The 27,079-nt window shown below is 42.8% G+C and overlaps 1 protein-coding gene across 1 annotated transcript; it reads left to right on the top strand.

The window, feature by feature from the left end:
• Positions 1-27,079, top strand: ANKRD22 (ankyrin repeat domain 22). The gene is made up of 8 exons (XM_027596407.2): positions 1-128; positions 1,050-1,253; positions 1,578-1,737; positions 17,201-17,392; positions 20,795-20,902; positions 23,055-23,132; positions 25,592-25,690; positions 25,969-27,079. Exons 3-8 carry the CDS (start codon positions 1,717-1,719, stop codon positions 26,044-26,046), a joined length of 576 nt encoding a protein of 191 aa, XP_027452208.1. The 5' UTR covers positions 1-128; positions 1,050-1,253; positions 1,578-1,716; the 3' UTR covers positions 26,047-27,079.

Here is a 27,079-nt window from a genome sequence, read left to right as displayed (position 1 = left end):
ACAAAATCAAACCAAGCCAAAAGGAAAGTCAGCTGCAACCTAGTGGTTATTTGCAGAGTTCCATCTTCAACAGAAGAATTAGTTAATTCTTAAACTCCCAGGAGGTTGGTCCAAAAGCCAAGACCAAGGTAAAGTATGTAATTTTTGTTATAAAACTTATAAAAATAGCTCATTATGTCCATCAGTGGGGTAGGAAGAAGTTCCCTGAATATATGCAGGCTCAGGTCTTGGATCCTGGCCCCTTATTCTTGGCCACTGAAGAATCTTCAGTGACTGGAAGAATCACATCAATTTGTCTGGGATGGCTGAAACTGGTTCTTTCATGGGTATGTGTGTGGATTTTCTAATTCTGGAAAATTTCCACACTTTGCTATGATTGTGTTCAGAGACAATGTGTGAATGGTTGGTATTATATTTATACATAAAATGTTTAGAATGTTGAAGAGATTTGGCATAAAACCATGTTTGACCAAGTGGCCTGGTGATTCCTTTTAAAATATGTAATGGGGCAATTGATTTCAGACTTACAATGTTAAAATTGAATATTATAAAATAATTTGGCTGAATTTATAAGCACTATTAGAATTTTTAAGACAACTTAATATTTATTATGTTAATAAGTTTATTAGATTTACGAGACCATTTAGCTGGGAAAGTATTACTTGTTAGGTTCAGAATTGAAGTACTTATTAAAGAAAATTAAATATAGTGATACTATAAGTGTAATTTAAACTTTTAAAGATAATTTAATTAACTAGGATATAAGTGGGACTGATTCTTCAAAGATTTTTGTTTTTTTCAATTTGAATTGCTCAAGCTTTATTCAAAATGCCCTTGAAAGTGAACACATTTATGTATATAAAATAATATAGCTTAAAAACTTCATCTATTATTTAATTTATTGCCTTAGTTTGTTTATATTAATCAGGACCATCAAGGAAAAACAAATAGCTTTGTCCAGGCTCACAGATAGCAAATAATCCATAGTGAGAGTTTTGAAGATTATTTTTTTTCTCTTTTTCTTTGTTTTTTTTTTTTTTTTTGAGCAGGGTGGGGAGACAGAGGGAGAGGATCTTGAGCAGACTCCATGCTGAGTGTGGAGCCTGACGGTGGGCTCGATCTCAGGATCCTGAGATCATGCCCCGAGCCATAATCAAGAGTCGGATACTTAACCGACTGAGCTGCTCAGGCGCCCCTTGAGGATTATCTTTCCTGGAAGTCAAGCCCGTGGCAGATATCTGTGGTTCTAACAAGTGAGTTTGCTCATCCCTAGCCTTTCTCAATAGCCACTGAAAACCAGATTTCAATCAGGAAATGTCTTATATACAATGCCCTATTTTGAACCCTGAGTCCTTCCTTCGAGGCTGAGAACTTCCCTTTCCCTTTGACTTTGCCCCCTTCTCTCCACATGTCACTATTCGCAGAGCAAATGTGACTCAGAAACCGGTTCCTCAGGGTTGTAACATTAGATGATGCACACTTGGGTCATTATGCTGTAAGCCAATGTCTGTGTTTCATTGGGCTGGGTTCTCTAGAAGGTATGTTGCTGCCTGTGTTATTGGAAAAACATTCCACAGGTGTGGGAAGAAAGGACGTGCCGCCAGCCTCAGCTTCTAGGGACTTTTCTCTTGGCTGGGAAGGATTTTATGTTCATCAGAAATACTTCCAGAAGATTTAAGAAGCGGTAAGGTTGACGCAAATCTGTGAAGGACCAGCATGGGGATCCTATACTCTGAGGTATGTGACCTTTCTGGAAGTAAGATTCCAAAGGTGTTGAAAATTGTTCTTGCTTCCTTTCCTTGTTTAGCTTTCTGTGAGAGTGTCAAGCCAAAACAAAGTGCTGTGTATTAATCTTTTTGATACACTTAATATTTTAAGGCAAATTATTTTGCAATTCTAAAACTCTACCTACATCTAAGTAGGAAGCAATACGATAAATATGTCACAATGTCCAGATGTTTGTGGGGGTAATTTGGATCTTGCAGGAACTTATGAAAATGGAATTAATGGAGTCATGTTTTCTGATGTCAAACTTCCAGAGGAAAAGTGAAAATTGTACCCAACTGGATTTTCTAAACATACAAAAGGAGACTGGCTCCTTTATGGAACCACATGGACAGAGCGACACCTTTCAGCTTGGCATTTGAAAAGAAATTCGCTATCAGCAATTATAAATAGAGATCATCCCTATATAGAAGAGGGATAAATGCAGACTATATTTTTGGTGCTTTGAGTTTTTTCTTTTCATATCTGATAAATACAAAAAATGTTTCCCCCTGTATTGAAAGTAACCTATTAGAATCAAATATATTTGTAATACTGTTTCAAAGGAGTACAATTAATGTGTACACAGGAGTATAAGAGGTGTAATGATGTTCTTATTCACAATTTATCCCTTTCCTCTCTTACACAACCGGTTATTCTGCATTTCACTACAAATGCTCAGCAGAACCTCCTTGGGTGGTTCTTCTCATATTAAAGGCAGTTTCTCTGCATTTGCAATTATTTCTAATGCCTGTCCTGTGCGTGTGCGTGTGCGTGTGTGTCTTTCTATAGTCAGTGTACTACTCTTTGATTAGTTTAAAATTGCAGGCATGTCTTGCTCAGTGACTCTAGTTTGGTGAAGAGATCCTATATATGAAACCGACAATACATGCAATATTCTAAAATGCTACTACTCTGGTGTTGCCCAAACTTTAGATTGCTGGAGTTAGAGGAACCTAAAAGACAGGAACTTATTTAATGCAATGTCGAGAGCCCCCAGCCCAGATAGTCCATTTCACTCAGTCTGTGGTAGGGTTGGCAAATTTAGCTTTTAGGGGAGCATCTCAGGTGATTTTCCCATAGGTGATCAGTTCACCCCCCATGGGAGAGAAACACTGCTCTAAGGTGAGAGCTTTTCAAATTTTAATGTGAGTACAGATCACCTAGGCTCTTGTTCAACTGCAGATTTTTGTTCTGTAGGTCTGGGTAGGGCTGAAGATTATGCATTTCCATTCCTTGATGCCTATGTTGTTGGTCCACGGACCACACTTTGAATAGCCAGGTTGCAATCTAGGTGCTGAGAATAATTACGTTAAAAACAAAAAACAAAGTCTCTGCCTGCGCAGTGCAATTGTTTGTTGATTGGGTGTTGATTTGGCAAGTAGTTGAGTTGAGTCAAGGTGAGATAAGATCTGTTGAATTGTTTTTAAGTATTGTTGGGGAAAAGAAAATTTTCCTCTACTCTCCAAAATTTCTTCTGGCTTGTCTAAGAACTACATTGACCTGAGACAGATTAACAGGAGAAAATCAAATTTAATTTTGTATTACATAGGGGAACCCTATGTATATAAGAGTTCAAAGACAGAAAGGTAATATGCCATCCTGAGCTAAGACATGGGGTAGGAGTCCAGGATTCAATGGAGCAGAGGCCAATCCACAGGCAAAGAGAAGAGCAGATGTTTGACAACGAGATGTGCGCCCTGCCCTACGAAGGATCACTCAGATAAAATTTATCTCTGGTAAAAACTCTCATTCTGGGAGATACCCCTAATTTAACTTCTTCTCCGTAGTTCAGGGAAGGGAAAAAGTTTCTCTTGAGACTGCTGGATCTTGATTGCCTCTAGTCCAAAAGAGTTCACATGCCAAAGTGGCATATTTTTTGGGAGACTTACTCTGAACCCCTTCAGCATCAATGAGAATATCCCCAGAAGTGGAATCAGTGTTTCACTTTTCAAATATATGGAGGACAAAGTGACTTGGAATTTACTATGATATTTAAAGACAACTCCAACAACCACACACATGCATACACATGCCCCAGCATACCTAGAAGCTCACAGGTAATTTATTCAAAGCTCATAATTAATATGAAACCAAAGGTAGCCTAAGGTAGTGTTGAAATACATGCTTTGGCCAGACCACTCCATATCACAAGTGGAAGTGGATTCTAGGCCCTTCCATCTGATTGTGCACACTTGTCAACTAACTCTAGTGTTAGCCGCGTGAGACACAGGAGCCCCTGGGAAGTCCGCCATTTCCAGAAAGAAGATAGTTGACCACCATTTTGGCAAATAGTTTCTCAACTTGCAGAACTCCCCCTTGATATCAACTTGTTTTTTTCTTAAGGTAAAAGTAGCCACCACTGAGGATAGTAAAGACATTGGTAAGACTAGCTTGGGTGGCAGGTTTATAACAGGAATAAGTGTTGAATCTTCCCCATTGTCAGCTGCGTCGAGGATGCTGTTTGCGGAATGCCTCTGTTTATTCTGCCGTCTCGTTACTCCCCAGCAGCTGATCCTGGGAGATACTCAGCTGGCATGAGCGTGCTCTCACTGAGCCCTGCCGCAGGGACTGGGGCTTGTGTGCTGGATTTGGACAGTTGGCATTTTCAGTTGACAGAGTGATGATGCCCAGGGCAGTGGATTCTAGAGCTGCACCAATTCTGCCCAAGTTCTTGAAGATACTCAGTATCCCCGGATACCACCTTCTTGATATGTAGACTAACACTGTTATTCCATGCCCAGGACTTGAATAATCTGGCTTGAGCAATGGATGTAAGTGCTGAAGAGAAGTGGGCCCTTTTAGATCAGAAGAAAGCTTAGCTGCAACTGTAGTTGAGGGTGGGAGTTACTTGTGAATGGAAAAAAAAAAAAAAAATCTTAGTCTTACTCTCCGGTGTCCTGATGCGGAAGGTCTGGGATGGACCTTCTGTGAGGTTCTCCCATCTCTAATTTTAAAGAAGTTGAGACGCTCTGGAGTAATCCCTCAAATACATAAACATAACCTACTCATCTGTGGTGTATGTACAAGGCTCTCTTCTGCCCTCTGCCAATGGCTCTGCGTTGCCCAGGTATAAAGAATGGGAACCACTAAATTAAGAACAGGGCAAGAGCCAGCCAGACCTGCCCCATTCCTTGGGCCTAGACTGCCTCACAGTACCTTTTAAAAAAATTTTAATTCCAATATAGTTAACATACATTGTTATATTAGCTTCAGGTATACAATATAGTGATTCAACAATTCTCTACATTATTCAGTGCTCATCATGATAAGGGTACTCTTCATCAGGCATCTATTTTTTTTTTAAATGTTTAGTAGGGCGCCTGGGTGGCTCAGTCCTTGAGCGTCTGCCTTCGGCTCAGATCATGATCCCGGGGTCCTGGGATCGAGCCCCGCATCGGGCTCCCTGCTCAGCGGGAAGCCTGCTTCTCCCTCTCCCACTCCCCCTGCTTGTGTTCCTGCTCTCACCATCTCTCTCTGTCAAATAAATAAATAAAATCTTTAAAAAAAATTAAAAAAAATAAAAAATGTTTAGTAAAGTTCAACTTCCCACTTTGAGTGTGGGAAGCTCTTCTACACTGGGGATGTAGGCTTGTCATTTTTTCCTTAGAAAAATTCTTTGTTCCTCTACTCCTCTTGGGTTGATTGGCTGGGGCCCTGCAAATCTGACTGATAACTGAAATACTAACAAAAGAAAGAGAAACAGAAGTTTATTAGCATGGGCATCTTGCATATGCTTGGGAAAACCCAGCGATGAGTAACTCACAGGGGTGATTAGAACTTGGGCTCTTACAGCATCTCAACAAAAGGACCGTACAGTTTTGAGAAGTGATCAGACACAGGAGAAGGACTTTGAATTTCTAGGGTGGCAAACTGTGGAAGACAAATATATGGTGGAGCTAATGGAAGACAAAGGCTATGTAGTCAATTTTATTATGTCGATTCCTTTGATGACTTCTCTGACAAGGTGACTTTTGTCCTTCCTGGCAGAGAGGGGAGGGGAAGCCCCTTCATAAATTTATGTCATGCTTTTAGCTAAACAGCAGGAAGGTCGAGAGCTTTCCTTGTATCTGCTTCTCAGTTGGCTTCAGCTCAAAATAATTATTATGCCAGAAGTATATTTTGGGGTGTATATTCTGCAAATATATATATACATATATATATTCATTTTATAACTGGAAATTTGTACCTTTTGACTCCTTTAACCAATTAAACACATTTCACCTCCCCCACCCTACCCTAGGCAACCCTTAATCTATTCTCATGCACTGGATTTTTTGCTTTTGTGGTTTTTACTTTGCTACTGTTGTAGCAAAATAAAATGTTGTTTTAGATTCCACATATGTTGTTTAGATTCCACATATGAGTGAGATCATATGGTACTCATCTGTCTGTGTCTGACTTATCGCAGTTATCGTAATGCCCTCAAGGTCCATCCGTGTTGCAAATAACAGGGTTTCATTTGTCTTATGGCTGAGGAATAGTCCATGGTGTGTATGTGCCACACCTTTATCCATTCATCCATCAGTGGATATTTAGGATGTTTCTGATATCTTTTTAAGAAAGAATGGAGAATAAGGAAGCATTCCCATGTTGGTTCTAACATCTGCAACAAAGGATGTGCTTAGAGCTCAGTGAGAGGACCTAGATTGGAATAATCAACCCCTGCTAGGGGAGCTGGGCTCTTAAACAGGCCTGACTCATTTAAGCCCTTATCAAACATATTTGTTCACACTATTTACAATCACAGCAAACATTTAATTAAGGCTTGTTATATATGTGGTCATGTTCTAAGCACTTCATGTGCATTAACTGATTTAATACTTAGAGCAACCATATAAGAGAATCACTATTATTATCTTAATAATATTATTATTATTATTATTACAAATGAAAAATTGAGGCAAAGAGAGTTTAAGTAACTTGCTTAGAGTCTAATGCAGCTAAAAGTACTTCCTGGCTAGAGACCGGAGGCTGCAAGAGGAGACTTGTGTTTGTCTACTCAAGGAAATAATGCTTAACACCCACTGATGAACTCACAGAGTTCTTTGTCTACTTGTTTTCTCAATAGGGACACCATACTCCATGAATGAGTTGGTCTTAACCACTCTACTTACTGCCAGTACTGCAAAGTACTACAAAAATTAGAAAGAAGGAAGATGTGTGAGAACGCAACTCAAAGAGGTCAAGAATTCATGCTTAAGAGAACTGTAGAATCTTCTGTAGACTCTTGACTCTATCAGCTGGGGAAGAAGGCCCCAAAAGAAATATCTTGAAAATCATATCAGAATGATGTATCCCTCAAACCTGGGAAGGTCTGATGATAAGGTGATCTATGAACAGAGGCACATACGCACACACACGCCACCACCACCATCTCCGTTAACATTAATCTTTTGGGCATGGGTCTATTTGTCAGCGAGGCAGATGTTACTATAGAAAAAGGCACAAAAGAGAGAAAGACTGTATTGAAGTATAATGTCCACAGAGAGCAACGGAGGTCAAACAAGGCTTTTGGGCAGAGCTGGTTGAGTCGAGGGGGAGAACCCAGGGAGACAGAAAGAGAGATGTGGGCAATGGGAAGCCATTGGACTGAAAGTCAAGAAAATGTAGAATTTAGTACTGACTGCATTGGGAACTCTGTGGGACTTTATATCTATAAAACAAAAGCAGGGTGAGGTCTGGTTTAGCGTCGTGTCATTCCGTGATATAAGAAAAGGAAAGGCAGAGACAATGGAAACAAAATGCCTCCTTCACAATCTTACCAGCTCTCTCTACTTTGTGTGTTGAACCCTTAGTATTGGCACTGTGTATTAAACAACAACAAAAAAAAGCACTACTCTAATTTCTTTCTTAATTCTTCCTTATAGAAGTATTTTTACAAATAATAATGTACTAAGCCACATTTCTAAAAGGAAATGATTGCAGGAACAGAAACCAGGGCCAAAAATTTGTTAATATTTCTTCATTCATTCACTCATCCATTTATCAAATCCACAATATTTGTTGATCACACACTGCATTCCAGACACATGCTAGTGACTGGTAGATAGTGACAAGTAAGTAAAAGTGGACCCTGTCCTCTTGGAGCTACCAGTTTAAAAAATGAATATACACAGGGGCCGCTGGGTGGTTCAGTTGGTTGAGTGTTTGTCATGATCTTGGGGTCCTGGGATCGAGTCCCTGAGTCCCGCATCGGGCTCCCTGCTTAGCGGGGAGTCTGCTTCTCCCTCTGCCCCTCCCCCCGCTTATGCTCTCTCTCTCTCTCTCTCTCTCTCTCTCAAATAAATAAATAAATGAATATACACATAAAAAAATAAGTATAAATAATGAAAAGTGACACTGAGGAAGCATTAGGGGGGAGGGGTGCACATATGTTCTTTGACCTGAAGAACTCTTAGGTAGCGACACTGGAGCTGAGCTCTGAGGAATAAGCACCAGTCTTATTGGAGAGAGAAGTCCCAGGCAGAGGGGACGGATGTGTGGAGAATTGGAAGTATGGACGGTTGAGCTTACTGGAATGATGGACGGAGTGGTGTAAGAAGGTGTGCTGGTGACAGCACCTCGTGCAGGTGCAGGCAACAAGGTTCACTGTCTGTACAGTTTAGAGACTCATAAATCTGACTAAAGGTTGTTCTGCTTCTTAGTATCACCCATGCTCCAGTAATTCTAGCTTGGGCCTCCTCACCTTTGGGTAGCCATTGTTTGACAGAAGGTCCGGGTGCCCAGGAGGCTGTGCGGGTGATGTTCCTGCTTCCTCCGGGCTCTGCACTCACCTGCTTGGTGGTCTGAGGTGGTAGGGAGAGCTCTGGGCTTCTGATCTGCTCCATCCTGGCAGCTGGAACCCACCCTTTCTCCTCCTCATGGGGAAAGGTTTCTTGCTCTCTCCTGGTCGTCATCACTGACCTCAGAGCTTCTAGGGTCTGAAGTCCAGCACCGGGCTCCTCTGGCCTCTCAGCCGTGAAGACAACATACTCTCAAGCAGACGTTGTAGGAGAAAGAACACAAAACAGTTAACCGTGGGCCCTGCCTCCATGTATCCTCACTGCTACTATTCCTCACAATCCAGCCGCTTCTGGGACCTTCCTTCATGTTCCATAAAGGCTAAATGGGCCTAAGGCAGCCTTTAAAAAAAAAAATCCCTGTGCCTTTTTATCGACCTGGAGGAAAGAATTTGCTAAGAAATTTCCAAATCCCAGTATGTGACAAAATGAGTCATCAGAAAGAACGGCCTGTGATTAATTGTACAAATAAAATGAAACCTTTGATGTTATTCCCTAGGATTGCTTAATCTGAAGGGGAAGAACATATCTTCTTTTGTTTTCTGAGAAGACTTTTCATGAGTGCACCAGAATTAACCTGAATCATTTTGCTTCAAAAAGCACAAATCTTTCTCAGAAGTCGTTAGGAGACATTTTGTAGGGATGGAGCTTCATCATCGGGATGGTTAATGAGCAACCTACCAAGCCCTCTGAAGCTCAGGCGGAGTGCCACATGATCTTTCCGTAGACCGGGAAGAAGTTCCATTACTCTTTAGGAGAAACCACATTGAAAGTGGGGTTCAGGGTACCATCTGGCTCTTAGAGACATCCGTAATGGTGCAAGCAGCTCAGATACTTCTTTTTTTTAAATATTTGATTTACTTATTTGAGAGAGAGAGCGAGAGAGCACAAGCAGGAGGAGGGGCAGAGGCAGAGGGAGAAGCAGACTGCCCGTTGAGCAGGGCTCCCCACAGGGACTCGATCCCAGGACCCTGAGATCATGACCTGAGCCGAAGGCAGACACTTAACCACGTGTGCCGCAAACATGATCATGTTAAGTAATATCTACCGAATATTTCAGTTGATATCCACATGCTGAATGTGTCATGCGTCACTGAGAGACACTTCGTAAATTTTAGGGTCTGGGAAAGTGAGACACGTAGTGGGTTCTAGCACCAAGTTTGGGGGTATTTTTAAAGCCAGGCACACGGGAAGCCTAAAAGGCACAAAGAGTTATCCCTAATCTTCCAAGTTTCCAGAGTTTCTGATGCTTCTCACCTTGTATTACTGTAAGGGTTGCAGTGTTTCATTTTGGCTTTACTTTTATTATGGGGGCTCCTTCATTTTACCTTTGCAGTGATTCTCAACCCTCTTTGTGCCTCAGACATAGCCGGGGAACTTTTAAATAACACTAACGCCCCCACCTTACTCACTATACCCTCCTCCCAAGATTCTAGTTCGGTGGCTAGTAGTGGGATCTGAGCCTGTACTATATAAAAGAGATGCTTCGCCGGGCTTGAGAACCACTGAGCTGAAACACTGAGCTGGTTCTCACGTCAAGGCAACGATCTGGTTAGGGAGACCAGACTTAAAGCACAGGAAAAAGGCCAGCGAGCAGCTTGAGGAACCGCGTGGTCCTTGTTGTGGGTAGGATGGATCAAGGAGGTTTTGTGGACGTGAACCATGAACTGGGCTTTGAGGGACACAGAGTGCAACCATACGGCTCCCAAGCAGGTGCAAAGACAGAAGACAGAAATGAACGCAGCATGCTCCTGAATTCGCGGGAGTGTTGTGTCCCCACTAAAGCCTCGTGGTGGTCCCTACTTCCATCTACTTCTTTCTTGTTCACCGTTGTTGTTTTATTTTATTTGTTTATTTTTTATTTATTTTTTTAAATTTTGAAAAAGATTTTGTTTATCTATTCGAGAGAGAGAGAGTGTGAGAGAGAAAGCACGAGCAGTGGGAGTTGTAGGCAGAGGGAGAGGGTGGGGCAGGTTCTCAGCTGAGCAGGAAGCCCCATGTGGGACTTGATGCTTCACCGACTGAGCCACACAGGCGCCCCTCCAGTGTTGTTTTAGGACCATGGCTTGAAGTCTTTGCTTGTGACCCTTTCTCTGTTTTCCCACTTCTGCCCACTGTCCTCTAAGACCCACTTCTACCTTCCTTGATTCCTGAGCACAACGTCTCCTTTCTTTCTGTTCCCCGGGGTCACCCTCAGTGACCTCAACATCACCAGCCTTTCGTCTCCTTTCTGGACCTCTCTCTGCCTCTGCTCCAAATCAACCACCCAACGTGATGGCCCATGACCTCTCATCGGGACCACATTCGGTCAGCAACATTTAGGATTTGGCACCTCTGCCTCCTCTCTAACTCCATAACTGGTCCCATTTCCCCTGAGATCACATGCGCTGACTCGGCTTCTAATCCCCCTTTGTGTTCCTGTCTGCTTGTCTCTCTCCATTTCCACGTCCGTCTGGCTCCACCTGCTGTCCGTGAGTTGTCCATTTCGTCTGAATCCCAAGATGAGTGGCTCCTCCCAATCCCCTGCCAGTCAGACCTGTTTCCTAACCTTTGTTCTTTGCCCCCTTCACCTTCTCCACCCTTCCCTGATTGAAGAAAACCCACGAGCCTATCTTGTCACCTCAGCGCACCGAAGCTTCCTCCTGGGTTTCTACAACCGGCGGCTTCAAGCAATGTCCTATTTGTGTTCATGTCCTGCGGCACTTTTCCTGATTGCTGCCCCGAATCGTCCCCACCATGTTCCAGAGCCTCTTCCTTCCTGTCTCAATCCTGTCTCCTTGGTTATGAACCCATTTGTCCGATTTAAACGTAACGGTGGCTTCTTGAGTTCATCTGTCTATGCCTGTCCCTCTAGATGGTAGACCCATATTGGCATAAAGCCTGAAGATCAAACTACAGACTTTCGGGCAAAAATTTTAGCCAGTGTGAAGTTCTTTGTATCCCAACCACCTGCTTTTCCTCTTTTGCTTTGCTCAGAGCCGGGATTGTCTTCCATGGGATGGTCAATGTTTCCACTGTTATTCTGTATCTCACCAGCTCTTCATTCTCTGTCACGATCACCTCAGCCCATCTTCCCTGGCGCCTCGTGTTTTTTAATAATGATAAGAGAAGCTGACCTTAATTGAGAGTTTATTCTTATGGGTCTGATCTGAGCTCAGTGCTTTATCTGTGCAGTCCACATTTCTGTGACCTGATAAAGAATTTTTTTTAATTAAAAAAAATTTTTTTTTGAGAGAGAAAGAGAGCATGAGGGGGGTTGTGCAGAGAGAGAGAGAGAATCTGAAGCAGACTCTACACTCAGCTTGGAGCCCGACTTGGGGCTCGATCTCACGACTCTGAGATCATGACCTGAGCAGAAATCAAGAGTCAGGTGCTCAACCACCTGAATCACCCAGGCGCTCCAAGAAGTTGTGATTATTAAATGTAGAAGGGAACTAAGCACAGAGAGGTTAAGTAAGTTGTCCTAATAACACGACTCTTATGTGGTGGGGTCGAGATTGGAGCCCAGAGGGTTTGCTTCCAGAGCCTGGGTTTATGACCCCTTGACACCAGCACTTTGCCTGCCATTGTGCAGGACTTGGGCTGGACCCTGCTGCCTCCCTCTGTGCACCGCTGGCTCCCTCTTGGCTTTCACAACCCAACCTGCCACAATTCCTCTCCAGTCACATCGCCCGATTCCTCATAGACCGTGAGCTCACGGCCCTGTGGTCTGCCTTCTGCCCATTGCTCTTTGAACATTGATGGTCCTTCATGGTCAGATCCAGGACCTCCCCTTACACTCCACACCCTTAAGTCCATCTTCCTTCTCGAAATTCTTCAACCCAACCTGCCACAATTCCTCTCCAGTCACATGGCCTGATTCCTCATAGACCGTGAGCTCAGGGCCCTGTGGTCTGCCTTCTGCCCATTGCTCTATGAACATTGATGGTCCTTCATGGTCAGATCCAGAATCTCCCCTTACACTCCACACCCTTAAGTCCATCTACCTTCTTTGCACCTGGGCCGTATCTTTTTCTGGTTTCTCCTGCAACCTCCCCGACCACTATTTCTTTACCTCTTGCCAGATATCGCTACAGCTAGGTCAGCTTGGAGAAGAATCTGAATACAGAAGCAGGAAGCAGCCCAGGGCAGAAGAGGACTGACCAGTGTCCTGAGTGTGTAGACTGTAGCTTGACTGGGGTGTAGGTGGAACCAGACATGATCTCAAATGCAAAGACCTGTAGCCAAAAGACATTGTGAAGGCTGTTTTGCAAACTGCCTGCCGTAACGAGAGCCAAAGTGTGTGCGTGCTACAGTCGTTCCCCTGGATTTCATTCCTGGCCCTGCCAGTTATGAGCTGACTATAGGTAAGAAAGACAACCTCCCTCAGTTTCACTGATACAAAATGGGTGTAATAATACTATTTAGCTTGGAGGGTTGTGTGAAGGTTAAATGAACTAACCGAGGTACTCAATAAAAGTTACCTCATATTATAATTTATTCGTACACTTACCAAATAAACACTGAATGCCAACTATGTGTCAGGCGTATGCGGGATGCTGGGGATATAATGTAGAACTACAGACACCAAACCCACCCTCACGTAGCTTTCAGTGTAGCAGGGGAGATAGCTGTTAGTAACACTCGTGCCTTTATTTACTTAAAGATTTTATTCAATTACTTTAGAGAGAGCGCGCGCGAGAGCACATGCACACATGGGGGGAAGGGGAGAGGGAGAGAATCCCAAGCAGATTCCGTGCTCAGCGCGATGTCCGACGCGGGGCTTGAACCCACAACCCTGAGATCATAACCGGAGCCAAAACCAAGAGTTGGATGTTTAACTGAGCCACTCGGGCGCCCCAATGCCTCTGTTTACTTAGATCAAGGGTACAGATAAGGCAGTGGTTAAGAGTTGAAGTTGGAGGGGCGCCTGGGTGGCTCAGTCATTAAGTGTCTGCCTTCGGCTCAGGTCATGATCCCAGGGTCCTGGGATCGAGCCCCGCATCGGGCTCCCTACTCCGCGGGAAGCCTGCTTCTCCCTCTCCCACTCCCCCTGCTTGTGTTCCCTCTCTCGCTGTGTCTCTCTCTGTCAAATAAATAAATAAAATCTTAAAAAAAAAAAAGAGAGAGTTGAAGTTGGAAAGACAGGATTCGTGAGATCTGAAGAATCCTGTGTCAGCTCAAAGACAGCATCCTAACTCAATTGGTCACCAAGTGACCAAAGTTTCCAGCAGGGAAGTAACACGAAGCTGCTGCTTTTGACGGGTGGCCTTGGGGCTGCAAGGGCAATACAGGGAGAAGCAACACCAGTCACCTGCTAGTTCTGCAACAGTCCTGGTGAGAATGACAAAGATCTGAACTAGTACTTTGCCCACGGAGGATGGACAGAAGAGTACTAAGGGATAGAATCATCATTACAATTCCCCAGGTTCTCCACTGGTTTCCTCTTCACCGAGAGTTCCCCCAAGTTCCAGAAGCTTCAGAGGTCAGCAGAACTCATAATAACTCTTCCCTCAACCGCAGCGGACAGGCTCTTCCTCTTTCTGGGCCCCAGCTTTCCGTTGGCTTTCCTTCTGCCCTTGTCAGCGCTTTTGTGACCCTGAGCTGCCCCCTGGTGGACACTGGGAGTTCTCAGCAACATAGAACCTTTTCCGGGGTTCGCTCAACTCCTGGGACCCACCACTTGTCTGTCTAATTGAACCAGGGGGACACTTTACTTTGCACACACAGGAACTCTGTGCCTGGGTATAGGAAGATTAGGAAACATTACATAAATCGGGTTAATATGTTAAGTACGATCACTCGAGTGGGATGAAGAAAGCACTCAAAGGCACCCGGTGTCTCTTGAAGGCAAACTGTCTCCTTTCCCCCTTCCTCCTTTCAGTGGACTCTCTGAAAAGATTTTTGAGGAGCCCAAGCAGAGGGGGCTTATTTGGTGTCCTCTGGGAATGTGGGCCCAGCATCACCAGTGTTGTCAAAGCTTTTAACTTTTTAAGAGACGCTGGAAAGCCCGACGACGACATGAACTATTCCAGTATTTTTAATGTTGTAATTCAAAATGTTCAGACAAGAAAAATTAACTCTATAGCCACCCGTTTTCAATTCACAATTGTGTAATTATGTAGTTCTGTGTGGTGGACTATCAGTTCCCAAATGCTAGACCTACAAATGATTAGCAGTAATTAGTGGCAAATTTTCCCTGATTTACAGTGAAATTAAAAAAGAAAGACAGTGAAATAGGTTTTTCCATACAGCTAAATCCATCTAATATAAAGGATGACTTTTTTCTCTCCTGTGATTGTATCCTTATATATTTTGTTAAAATAGTTTTGTTTTGCACGTACATTTATGTTAAAGTATCTTTTATTTTACAAAATGTTGATTTCGCTTCTCATGTATTCAGTTGGCAAAATTAAGAGTTGGTGACTTAACATTGCCTGTTGTATTTAGCTCCATTTTATTTGTTATTTAAATTTAAATGACAGGGCATCCCTACTAAGATAAGGGTGACTCGATGAAAGTTTTTGAGCAGTATTTGTGCATAAAAAGGCCTACCCCTCTGGGGTACCTGGGTGGCTCAGTTGGTCAAGTGTCCGACTCCTGATTTGGGCTCAGGTCATGATCTCAGGGTCATGGGATTGAGCCCCGCACTGAGCTGTGTGCTCAGCATGGAGTCTACTTGAGGTTCTCTCCCTCTCCCACCCCCTTTGCCTCTCTCCCTGCTCACACTCTTTCTCTAAAATAAATAAAATCTTAAAAAAAAAAAAAAGAAAGGACTATGTCTTGATCTTATAGTTGATGTGGAAGATGCATTGGTTGGGGAGACACTTGAGGTCCAGGGTGTGACAGTCATCGGGTGTGACAACATAAAACAATTTTTACTTTTTTCCTTTGTTTTGTGACTGAGGACACGGAGACACACGAGAGGAAGAGACTTGTCCAAGGTCACCAGGGAATTAGTAGCAGAACCACGACGACAAGCCAGTTTGCTGATAGCAGATACACGGCCTTTCAACTGCTCTGTTCACTTCTGTGTCAGCCAGACAGGAAACCCGGGGACGGGGCTGAGCCCAACAAGGTCTAGTCAAGGGACGACTTCAGGGTAGTAGAAAAGTGATCTGTGTAATTATGCATTTCTACTGCATTTCGGACCCCTGTATCGTGCTCATTTCCTGTTGGGGTACAGAAGCTCACCTCTTATCTGCTACTGAGCTGACTTTCCGTTAGGATGTTTCTTTCCTGAGTTGGGCCTTGGGCTTAAAAGCACCTTTCAGAAGCTCACTGATTGTGGTATTTGGCAATGTTAGAACATGAATTGATTAGCAAATGTACCACTCAGCTTTGTCACTCAGGTCTGCCTCGGCTGGTGCTTATTAACCCAAATCTGTGCTTCTTTAACTTTGTATTCCCATTGGTGAGTGTGTGTGTGTGTGTGTGTGTGTGTGTGTGTGTGTGTGTACGCACTATATTCCCAACTGGTAAATATATTTCACGGGGTGAAGAGTAGTGTCTATTATTTTCCTCCCTGTCCCCTGGCAACTGCGGCTGGTGCCCAGGAGAGGTCTGACTTTGTTACCAAATCAAAGAATGACCGAATAAGCAGGAACAATAATTTTCCATAAATTGAGCCCCATCTCTGTGCCTGCTATCATTCTAAGTGCCTTTTTTTCTTTTAAGTTTCTCATTAAAGTCAGTGTGAGAACATTCAGTATCTCCCTACCATACGCCAAAGCTGTGTTAGTACTGGGGATATGACTCGAATCGATTCCAGTGATGAGTGGAACGATGCACAGGACTCTGGCCACCTGAACTTGGACGCCTCCCCTCACTTGTGCAGCCCCTCCCCGTGCCTGCGACACGCGGCTTATAAACCATTAAGAAAAGAATGAGAGTTATCTAGTTGCAGCCAAGCAGGGCCGGCATCAGGGAAGGCTTGATAAAGTAAAAATTCAGTGATGGCACGAAGGACAGACGGGTCAGCAGGCATCCAGCTGGGCAGAGAGGGGAAAAAAGGGTTTGTGCAGAGGGACCAGTGAGGGCAGGGGCTCAGATGGAAGGAACAGAACATGAGGTATTGAAAACAAAAGAGAGGTCCAGAAGGAGGGGCAGAGTGGACATAGGGAGGTCGGCTTCGGTCTTGCTGGTAAGCTGCCATTGTGCTTTGCAAAGCTCCTTTGAATACTTTCGAAATAAAAAGTGTCAAATCCAGTTAATTAAGTCATTTGTTACTTATATGTTATTTGTCTAAAATAGGTCTTTTCCACTGCACCGGGTTCCTTGAGTACAGGGGGCCATACATCATTGTCTCATCACCTAGGGCGACCCTAAATCCCTCCCATATGCCTATTTTGTCTTCAGTGAAATGCTGCCTTTCTATCCACCCGCCCGCCCGCCAGTTTCCTCCCTGACCTGAGTCTGCAATATTGTTTCCATGTTTTCCCTCATTCGGTGGACACATCTGTATGCCAGGCAATCTAGGAAATCCCAAGAGCTTCCCCATGGATTTTAGGCTTGGATTAAGCCTAGGCATGATGGAGACCAAAGATCTCACCTACAAAGCAATCTATTGCAATCTGGAAACACTTGAGCTTTAAGTGACAGGGTGAGGATTTTTCTCTTATGGGGGTTCCATTATACCTATATTGCAAAATCTGCTTTTGTGTTTCCCGTCTCAGCCTGTCTGCCAGGCAGCCTACCAGAACGACTTGGGTCAAGTGTGGCAGTGGGTGAGAGAAGACAGAGCCTATATCAACGTTCGAGACGGCTTGAATGGAGACACTCCCCTGATCTGTGCTTGTAGGCGAGGACACCTGAGAATCGTTTCCTTCCTTTTAAAAAGAAATGCTGATGTGAACCTCAAAAACCGGGTGAGGCCATGACACATGAGTGGGGAGGGTCACTGACCACGTTAACCCTTTCTCTCCACAGCAATGAAGTAGTGAATGCCATTCTCTTGTTGCGCTTAGCTCCTGATACCAACTTTTTTTTTTTTTTTGCCTTACTTTAGAGGGACAGACACATACTATTCTATTAGGCTAAAAAGCCAAATAAATCACAGTTCAGTCAGCAGGCATATTTTGTCGTAAATTATGTCCTCGTACTTCTGATAAGAGAGGTCATTGTTCACTCATTTGACTAGTGAGAGCTTCTTCCTTTCTTTTCCTCCTCTTTCCCATGCTGTTCCCTGCCTTCCTGCTTCCCTCTTCAGCTGCTCCTCCTCACTATCACAGAAATAATGGGAAAGATTTCCTGGAAAAACATATTGACCTGCTGGTGTTATGTCATTAGGTTTTTGCCTACTGGGTCTATGTTCTCCAGAAGATCCTAGAGTTTGCTTTTGGATTGAAGAATGCTAGTATGACGTTTAAGGACAAACAAGCTCATGAACCAGAGGCTCCTTGAAGCCACACAGAAAGGCATAAAGATTGTATTTAAGATGCAGTGTTAGCTGATGGGATCCTCAGAATCAAGGAAGAGCAGAATACGTGTGTATTGCCGTGAGCATCCTTTCAGAACACCTTCCAACATCCAATGCCTGAATGTGTCTGCATCATAGCAACAAGCAACATTTTTTAAAGTACACTGAGCAAATATAAAAAGTCATTACTTGTAATAATTATGTGTGCCCTGTTCCCACTCACATATATTCAGTGAGGAAAAGCAGCCTATAGGCCCCCCCCTTGAACCCCTTCTGGTTCAAGACCAGCTCATTTGGAGCAATAATATACGATCAGAAAATGGATTGCTCCTGGACCTTCTTCTTTTTAGTTACTGTTTTTTGTGTTTTTTTTGTGTGTGTTTTTTTTTGTTTTTTTTGCTTGGTTGGGTTTAAAAACAAGTCAGGCCTGCACTGAATCTCACAGATACAGCTTAGTGGAGTATGACACACTTTCCCTAGCTCACAGCTGAGGAACCAGGTGTGTGTGCTTGTGGTGAGGGGGAGTGACTAAGACAGATGTCTGTGGGTTCATGCCCTCTGTCGGGAGACATGCTTATTCGGAAGCTGCGGGCAGGAGATGTTGGTCAACGCAGGGATGGGCCCGAGAAGGGACAGAATCTGAGCCAGGCTGCTGGGATCCTCTGGTAATCAGGAACATCTTGGGAAGGACTTGAGGGATATGTTAGAAAAATGAGATTTTATCACAAGAAGGGTTGGGTTTACATTTTCTGTTTTTAAAATATTTTTAATGGTTTTTAAATGTTTAATCTTCTTAATTTCCCCCCAGTGCTAGTCTTGGCACATTAATAATTTAACCAGTGCCTTCTCATTTCTTAAATCTATGTTTAGGACTTATTTTCAGAAGTACTAAATAAACAAAGGCCTTAAAATAAAACACACTGTTCTGCTGGCGCTTCATACGCACACGCCTAATAGAGAACATCAATTCTATGGAAAGCAAATTAAATTAAAACATAAATACACCTTTTTTTTTTTTTTTGGCTTGTCAAATTGACCAGGGTTAAAAAAGGAAACCGAGTGTTGATCATGAAGGAAGTTTAAATCATTACGATTTTACCAGAGCACAATTTAACAATACAACATGAAAAGCATTCATACCTTTCACATCAGCAATTTTACTTTTAGAAACTTTTGCTAAGGACAAATTTGGAAATGTTGACAAAGCTTTATGAATGCAGATGTCCAAGCAGTATAATTTATAAAAATAAAAAGTTAAAACCTTGAAAAGTCCAACAGATAGGGTTTGGTTAAATAAATTAGAATAGCTCCATTCAATAGGAAGCCATGCAGCTATTATAAAGCTGTTTAAAAGTTTTAAATGGCATGGAAAATGCACTAATTCTAAATGTGAGTTGAAAAAAAGCAGATATGATTTTGCATATGCAGTATGATCCCACATTATAAAATTCTACATAATGCATTTTATTTTATTTTAATATTTTATTTATTTATTTGACAGAGAGAGAGAGAGAGAAAGTGCAAGCAGGGGGAGCAGCAGAGGGATAGGGAGAAGCAAGCTCCCTGCTGAGTGGGGAGCCCAATGCGGGGCTCGATCCCAGGACCCTGGGATCATGACCTGAGCCAAAGGCAGACACTTAACCGACTGAGCCACCCAGGCGCCCCCACATAATGCATTTTAAAAGACTAGAAAACAATACAGCCAAAATGTCAACAATTATTTCTAGGCTATGATAATGGGTGATTTTAAATTCTGTCATTATATCCTTGTTTAGTTTACAAAATTTTTACAGAGAGCATATATACCTTGATATTAAAAAAACAAAAAGTATTCTTATTTAAGAACTTCTTCTCCCAAGTGGAAATTAACCTCTCTTTTCTCTCTGGCTTTCTCTCTCTTCCCATCGATTTGGTTGGTATTCCAACCATCATGGCCTGTTTTGCATTATACTTATTGTGCTTGTTTCTGTCTACCTTTGTTTGATTATGAGGCCATGAGGCTTTACATCCCCCCACAGCCCCTAGAAGCTGAAGTCTGTCACCTCGTAAATGGTCACATTATTTGAAGAATTAAATTGACTTATTTCCATTCTTCCAGCACTGTGTGTATGCATGTAGGAACGGGGAAAATATGCCACATGGTTAAGATTTTCCCAGAAACAAACCACAAAATGAATAATCGTATACCAGAGATGAGTCAGGGATAACAATAGCTTTTCACACTGAATTCAGTCCTGTGTTTCTATCTCAATGTATTTTTTCCCCAAAAAACTAACATGCGTGTGAGAATCCAACTTATTTTTAAAAAAATATTAATGTATAGATTTTGGAGAGAGACTGTGCGTGAGAGGGGGAGGGGCAGAAGGAGAGAGAGAGAGAGAGAGAGAACCTCAAGCAGACTTCCTGCGGAGCCCACGTGGGGCTCAATCCCACAACCCTGAGATCATGACCTGAGCCGAAACCGAGTTGGTTGCTAACTGACTGAGCCACTCAGGCGCCCTGAGAATCTTTAGATTATACTGTGTTTGACATTCCTATCAAATGGAGAAGTGGCCTTATTAATCAGACACACTCCACAGAAAGAGTTGCCATGGGTACCATAAAAATAAAAAGCACAAACTAACCTTTTTTTTTTTAAATAATGTAGTTGTTGTTTTTTTTTTTAAAGTAAGCTCTACTGCCCAACATGGGGCTTGAACTCACAACCCTGAGATCAAAAGTCTACCAACTGAGCCAGCCAGGCGCCCCACAAACGAAACTTTTTGATATGGTGATCTGAAAATATGAAATTTGAAAGAAATATTAATAAAGAATTTCTTTATTTTCTCTATTTTGTTTTCTTAATTTTCAGAAAGACAGAAACTGCTTGCATTACGCTGTGAAGAAAAAATTTACCTTCTTTGATTACCTACTCATTATCCTCTTAATGCCTGTTCTGCTTATTGGGTATTTCCTCATGGTGAGTAACACCAGTGTGATCAAAGGGTCCACGAGGAGGAGATCACCAGCGTGACTCATCAAGTTTTGCTGGGCCAGTCAGATTTAGAGAAAGAGTAACAAAATAAACCCCTGGTTCTTCGTCTGTGACTAACATAACAACAACAACAAAAAAAGAATAAGAAAAAGAAATAAAGTAACTATTTCTAAAAAAAAAAAAAGACATTTCCAACATCCTTTTAATGCCGGGACTGCAGGAAAGTGGGAAGAGAGCTAGCCAACTAGATTAATCCGTGGTAAAATCATCTGTGCCATGTTTATTTAGAAAAATAAGTTAATCTTGATTAAGAATCATCCAAAGAAAGCAGAAAATCCCGAATATTAAAAAAAAATTCCCTTGCCATGTCTTTTCTCCTTTTTGGTCAAAAGAGCTTGTGTCTTTGTACACATCTTTGAGTTTCTGATTTTTCTGGACCTGCCCTTGTTGCGTGTTAAAAAAACAGATCCCAAGAGATTTGCAGCCAGAAGTTGAGAAACACGGAACATCTTTATAGAGAATTTAAAGCCAACCTTTTACCTTGACAGAGTTGAATAACAAAAGATATAGTTGGCGTAGGAATGCATTCATTTTATGAGAAGATGAAGCTTGAGTTGGTTATTTTTGTTTTTTCAAATTGAGCGATAGCTTTGCACTGACTTATTCCCTTTTTCCCCCACCTTGTTCCCTGGAGTCCGGTTCCATCGTTGAGAGATGACTCAGCAGATGAGTCCTTAATCCAATTAAATGACCCATCTCCTTTCTCTCTGTAGCTAAATAGACCGTGCACGTTAGTTACTTTTGCTACCAGAGGCTTCAGAGCAGAGTCTGCCAGTTGGACGTGTAATTACCTCCTTGGGCATTTAAATGTCACAGAATTTGTGGAACTCTAATTAAATATGACCGTGCCGATTTTGATGCTTGGATTTTTGGGAAAAAGAAAACACAAGTCACTGATAAACACATAATCTGCTTCTATCCTGGAAAAGTTCTTGAAAATTAATTGCGTATTTGGTACAGAGCTTTGGTATATTTGTAGTTTTGGGGTGGGCGAGGGACCTACCATTCATTTCCAAAACGATCACAAAGGTGATGAGCAAGACTCGTTCAGAATTTGTTGACACACAACCTTGCTTTCTAAGACTGTTGGAGGTTTAAAAGCTGGAGGCTTTGGCAAAAACACTGATGGTAATGAATAACCGCCTCTGATTGCGCAATTTATCCTACTTATTCATGGGGCCGGAAACTGCACATTTGTGACGCACAAGGTGTAAGAGAACATTTTAGAGGAAGGGACCAGAAAGGACTGTGTTACTTCAGAAAAAGGTAGGAGGAGACAGGCAGTTTCCACGTTGATGCGGGAGGGAATTACAAAGAAAGAAAGAAAGTGGGTGGGGCTTCCTGCAAGGCAAAAGGGATGACCTTCAGGACTTGCCCACCTGTTCCCCTGGAGAGCTGTGCTCCCTAAAGCAATGGGATGTAGGGTGGATGCTCAAACCGTCCTGTGGTCAGAATCTCAGGGGACTGGGCAGGAAACGTGGGTGTCTGAGGAGTCTTGTTCATTTCGTTCCTTTGTTGGCTCGTTCAGCACATACTGTGGACCCACTCCACGCACACACTGCTGGGTGGGAGGGATGCAATGGGGAAGCAAACAGGTGTAGTCCCTGTCCTCGAGAGTGTTAGAGAGTAGTGCAGAATGGGTCATTAATGAAATAACCACAGAAATGAATGTAAAATTACTATGAAGTAGGTGATACAGGGAGGTGATCTCCCAGAAGAGAGAGATTTCACCCAGCCGGGTAGGTCAGGGAAAGCCTCCTGGAGGAAGAGGGTCTTGGGCTGGGATATTAAAGATGGATTTACCAGGCAAAGAAGGGAGGTCTAACGTGGGGCCCCCGAATTTATATTTCCAATTTCCCGGGTGCTGATGCTGCTATCCCAGGACGGCACTCTGAGAACCCAGGCTTTACCTGACTGATATTGGAGGGGCCAGGGAGGTGGGGGAAATTTTAAGAAAGGTGCATAGACATATAGATGTGTTGGGGTTAAAATAAATCCTGTTGAGTAGAATAGTCTAGGCATAAGATGGAGAAAAATTTTGTCAATGAACCTCTTCTGTACTTGCTGTTTGTGACAGGTGTCAAAGACCAAGCAGAATGAGGCTCTTGTCCGAATGTTGCTCAATGCTGGGGTCGATGTGAATGCCAAAGACTGTGTAAGTTTGTGTGTTTAGTCATTTTGAAAGAATATTCCAGATGGTTTTTGCAGGCAATGTCTTTGTCACCTACAAAGTTACTTGCTTTATTTTCCTAGACACTTCTACATTTTCCTTTGCTTTCTTTACATTCCATTGTCTTTCTTTCTTTTCGTTTTCACTGCTAGTCAGGCAACCTTGAAGTCGTTTAGATGCTGCCACTAAAGTCAAGGGAATAAAATCTTTATTGGCGAGAGGACATTTTATTTATTTATTTATTTTTTAAGATTTTATTTATTTATTTGAGAGAGAGAGAATGAGAGATAGAGAGCACGAGAGGGAAGAGGGTCAGAGGGAGAAGCAGACTCCCCGCCGAGCAGGGAGCCTGATGCGGGACTCGATCCCGGCACTCGAGGACCATGACCTGAGCCGAAGGCAGTTGCCTAACCAACTGAGCCACCCAGGCGCCCAGGACTTTTTTTTTTTTTTTTTTTTTAAGAACCGCTCCCCCTCGGGTGAGAAGCTATGAGAAATGAAGGCTCTGCCAAGAAACTTCCATCCTCCGTAGTTAAGACGCTGGAGGCCGAATGCCTACGTGTCAATCTAGGCCTGTCACTTTTTGTCTGTGTGTGTTGTGGCCAGGCATAAACTTACTGGACTCCCGGTTTTCTCACCTGTAAAGTGAGGATGTTGATAGCACCTATCTTGCAAGGCTGACCGTGTAAAGCACTTAGCAGAGTGCCCGGCGCTTAGTAAGCTCAGCAAGTACCAGCCGCTGCAGCCAAGCTCCAAGCCCACCTGTAAGAGAGGACCCATCTGTAAACTAGATCGGTAAGGATCAAGGTCACAGAGCCCAGGTGGTGCTGGGGGCAGTGACCGCCGAGCAGCAGCCCCTAACTTCTTCCTGTTTCTAAATATCAGGTTTTGTTTTCACCTTTCGCCCCTGCACACCTCTTCCTCGCTTACATGATCACAAATGGATCAAATGTTTATTTGTGTGAACTTTTATTTGCTTCTATTGCTTGGATTAAATTTTGGCTTCCCAATTCTGTCAGGACCAAAAAAGTAGGCAAGTTGAAATTGCAGTCGAAAAGAACCAATATTTTCTTTGTGGCCCCTAATTCATTTTATGTTGTGTGTATCTGTGTGCGTGCATGTGTGTTACCGTTTTGTTTTGTGATGGAGAAAATGTGTGCATCGCTGTTTCTATTCATTATTTACATCGTCTTAGTTTTGGTGATATTGGTATTGTATGTTTAGATGGAGGTAGTTCCATGTGCCTGTGTGTGCATGTGTGTGTGTGTGTGGGGGGGGAGAACACAAGAGAATAAGTTTATGAAATGCATGTTTTTCCTTTTATTTAAAATAGGATTTTTGGATTAATTGGAGTAGATGACTACTGTGCTCCACCATTTCCATAGATAACTTTGAAATGTATTAAGTAAGATGTTATTAAAGATTAGGTAAAAGATTTGTTGAAGATTTTTCTTGATCTTCTCATTTAAATTCAAAAGGTTGAGAACTTTGTGATCAACATTGCTCTAGGATATCTTTCTAGTTCTCAATGTGTCTATAGCTGGATGATTACATTCCTGTGCACACTCGTGTGCACATATATGCACGCAGACACACTTTTCCTGCCATTTTTCTAAAACTGAATATTCAGATCGTTTTTCCACCTTTAAGTGATGTGGTGCATTGTATTTTTAGGGAATTAGACTCTTTATTTCACATGGGAACGTTCAGAGCCAGATCTTCCACTTACCATCTCACCACTTAATAAAAATAAGTAATCGCAACATTATTCGCTATGGTCTCAGAAGAGTTAATAAGGTCTGATATTATTTCGTCCACATACTAAAGCCACAGTTGCTTGGCTGCTTTTTGAAAAACAAAATTGGGGGGCACCAACACCTTAGCTATACATCTCTTATCACTTGGAGTTAGTGTTTTAAATTAGTACCAACAGAGCAGATTCACTGTTTTAGAACGCAGAATACAAGCTCCAGCAAACCCGTATGGGAGGCTTCTCCATAGAGCTGCACTGATCCTCTCACTGAGGATAGAACAGTGTGAGCACAAGCCACCTTCTTCAGCTTGTGGGGATTTTAACCAACAACCACAGAGGATGATATTTGCAAAAAGGCCCATGTGGGGCCCCATTAGGAGAAAAGATGGCAAGATGATCAAGGGGGTCATTGCCCAGACATACGGGGTCCTACCAAGAATCCCTGAGATAGTTCGGCAGTAGCGTTGTTTAAGTTGGGAACACAAAATGAGAGAGGAAGATCTTAATGGCTTATAGGACATGAATTCTATGCACGTTGAGGTAGGAAAGGCATGTTAAGTATGAGAAATGTAGTTGTGCATAGATGGTTTGCAGACTGGTTTGCTTAGCTGTAGGCTGTGAGATGTGACGCGACACCTGCTAGGGTCGGTGGAGCCCGCCGATGAGCCGCAGTGTCTGTCTTCTGTTTCAGGATGGCTGCACGGCCCTCCATTACGCTTGCCAAATGAAAAACCAGACCCTCATTCCTCTGCTGCTGGAAGCTCGTGCCGACCCCATGATCAAGAACAAGGTAAGCATCTGTGGGCCGTTGTCCGAAGTCTCTTCCAGCAGCAGCATCTTCTGATTTCGACTTTGTATTGAAGTGAATTAATTGCCTCTGATGTTGTTAACAGCAAAACTAATTGTCCTCATTAAGCAATTAAGTTATCCTATTACTGTGGGAGCCGAATGACATTTAAAGCCCTTACCAAGCCTGTGAGTCAGTCAGTCTGGACTCTTTGATAGACCTTTTGCTTTGATGTTGGACTGTATCGGAGATAAATAACTCTAGTTTCTTTTTCTCCTCAGCGTGGTGAGAGTTCCCTGGATATTGCGCGGAGATTAAAGTTTTCCCAGATTGAATTAATGCTAAGGAAAGCATCATAATCTTTGTGGCCTTGCATGGAGAAGTAGAAAAAGTTAAAGGACTGGATTCTATCTCCATTTGGGACAATTGGTCTGTGGACCGTTGAACCTGGATGCTATGATTTTTTGGTAACCATAATGGTGGTTTCCATAGTTAACATTCTGGAAGAGCTTTGTATTTAGAATTTTCTTTGGAGTTCATCATGGTCACGATCCTTCTCGGAGAAACACTAAAGCTCTTGGAGCCTCCATTTTGGTCCAAAAAAGGGTGACGTTTCAAATTCAGGCTCTTCCGAAGAAGAGGATCAGAGTTACCTGGTTCGGTTTTCTCAGCTGTGTGGCTCTTAACAAGAGGCTGTCCTGTGGATATCATGCCCAGAAGACAACTCTTTCTCTCCGTCCTTTTTGAATAGAAAGAAGAAGATTCAAAGTATCCATATCTGTATAGACTGATATGTTAGGGGGATGGGAGGTGAGCTTCATATGTAAATATTTACTTGGTGAAACAAGGTCAATAAAATCATCCATCAGTCGTCGGGGGAGGGAGTATTTATGCCACAGTAATTAGCAAATGCTACAAGTCAGGGCTTTTTCTTTTTCTTTTTCTTTCCAGAGAGCCAATTTCTTTTTTTTTTTTTTTAATTTATTTGAGAGAGAGAGAGAGAACAGCCAGAGGGAGGGGCAGAGGAAGAGGGAGAAGCAGATGCCCCACTGAGCAAGGAGCCCCATGCGGGACTCAATCCCAGGACCCTGAGATCATGACCTGAGCCGAAGGCAGACACTTAACCTACTGAGCCACCCACGCATCCCTCCAGAGAGCCAATTTAACCAGCAGACCTCTAGACATTTTGCTTTTGACTTTGAACAAAATTATGAAACAATCAAGATGTTTGTTCAAAAATACCTTTCTGATTCTCTTGTGAATGCAAGGTAGCTACTAAGGTTGTTCATTCTGTTTATATTCACTGGTAAAATTTAAAATAGTATTGTTAATTATTAGACAAAGGATTTCTTTTTTTTATTATGTTATGTTAATCACCATACATCACATCAT

This window comes from Zalophus californianus, chromosome 15 (assembly GCF_009762305.2).
Source record: "Zalophus californianus isolate mZalCal1 chromosome 15, mZalCal1.pri.v2, whole genome shotgun sequence".
Lineage (NCBI taxonomy): Eukaryota > Metazoa > Chordata > Mammalia > Carnivora > Otariidae > Zalophus > Zalophus californianus.
The sequence above is the reverse complement of the archived record's forward strand: the minus strand, read 5'-3'. Positions and strand labels throughout refer to the sequence as shown.

Bases quoted from the DNA above. Each gene is read 5' to 3' on its own strand.
- ANKRD22 (XM_027596407.2), top strand. From the start codon at position 1,717: ATGGGGATCCTATACTCTGAG. The intron at 1,738-17,200 runs GTATGTGACCTT...TTCCCGTCTCAG, and splicing joins TGGGGATCCTATACTCTGAG to CCTGTCTGCCAGGCAGCCTA. The intron at 23,133-25,591 runs GTAAGTTTGTGT...CTTCTGTTTCAG, and splicing joins ATGTGAATGCCAAAGACTGT to GATGGCTGCACGGCCCTCCA.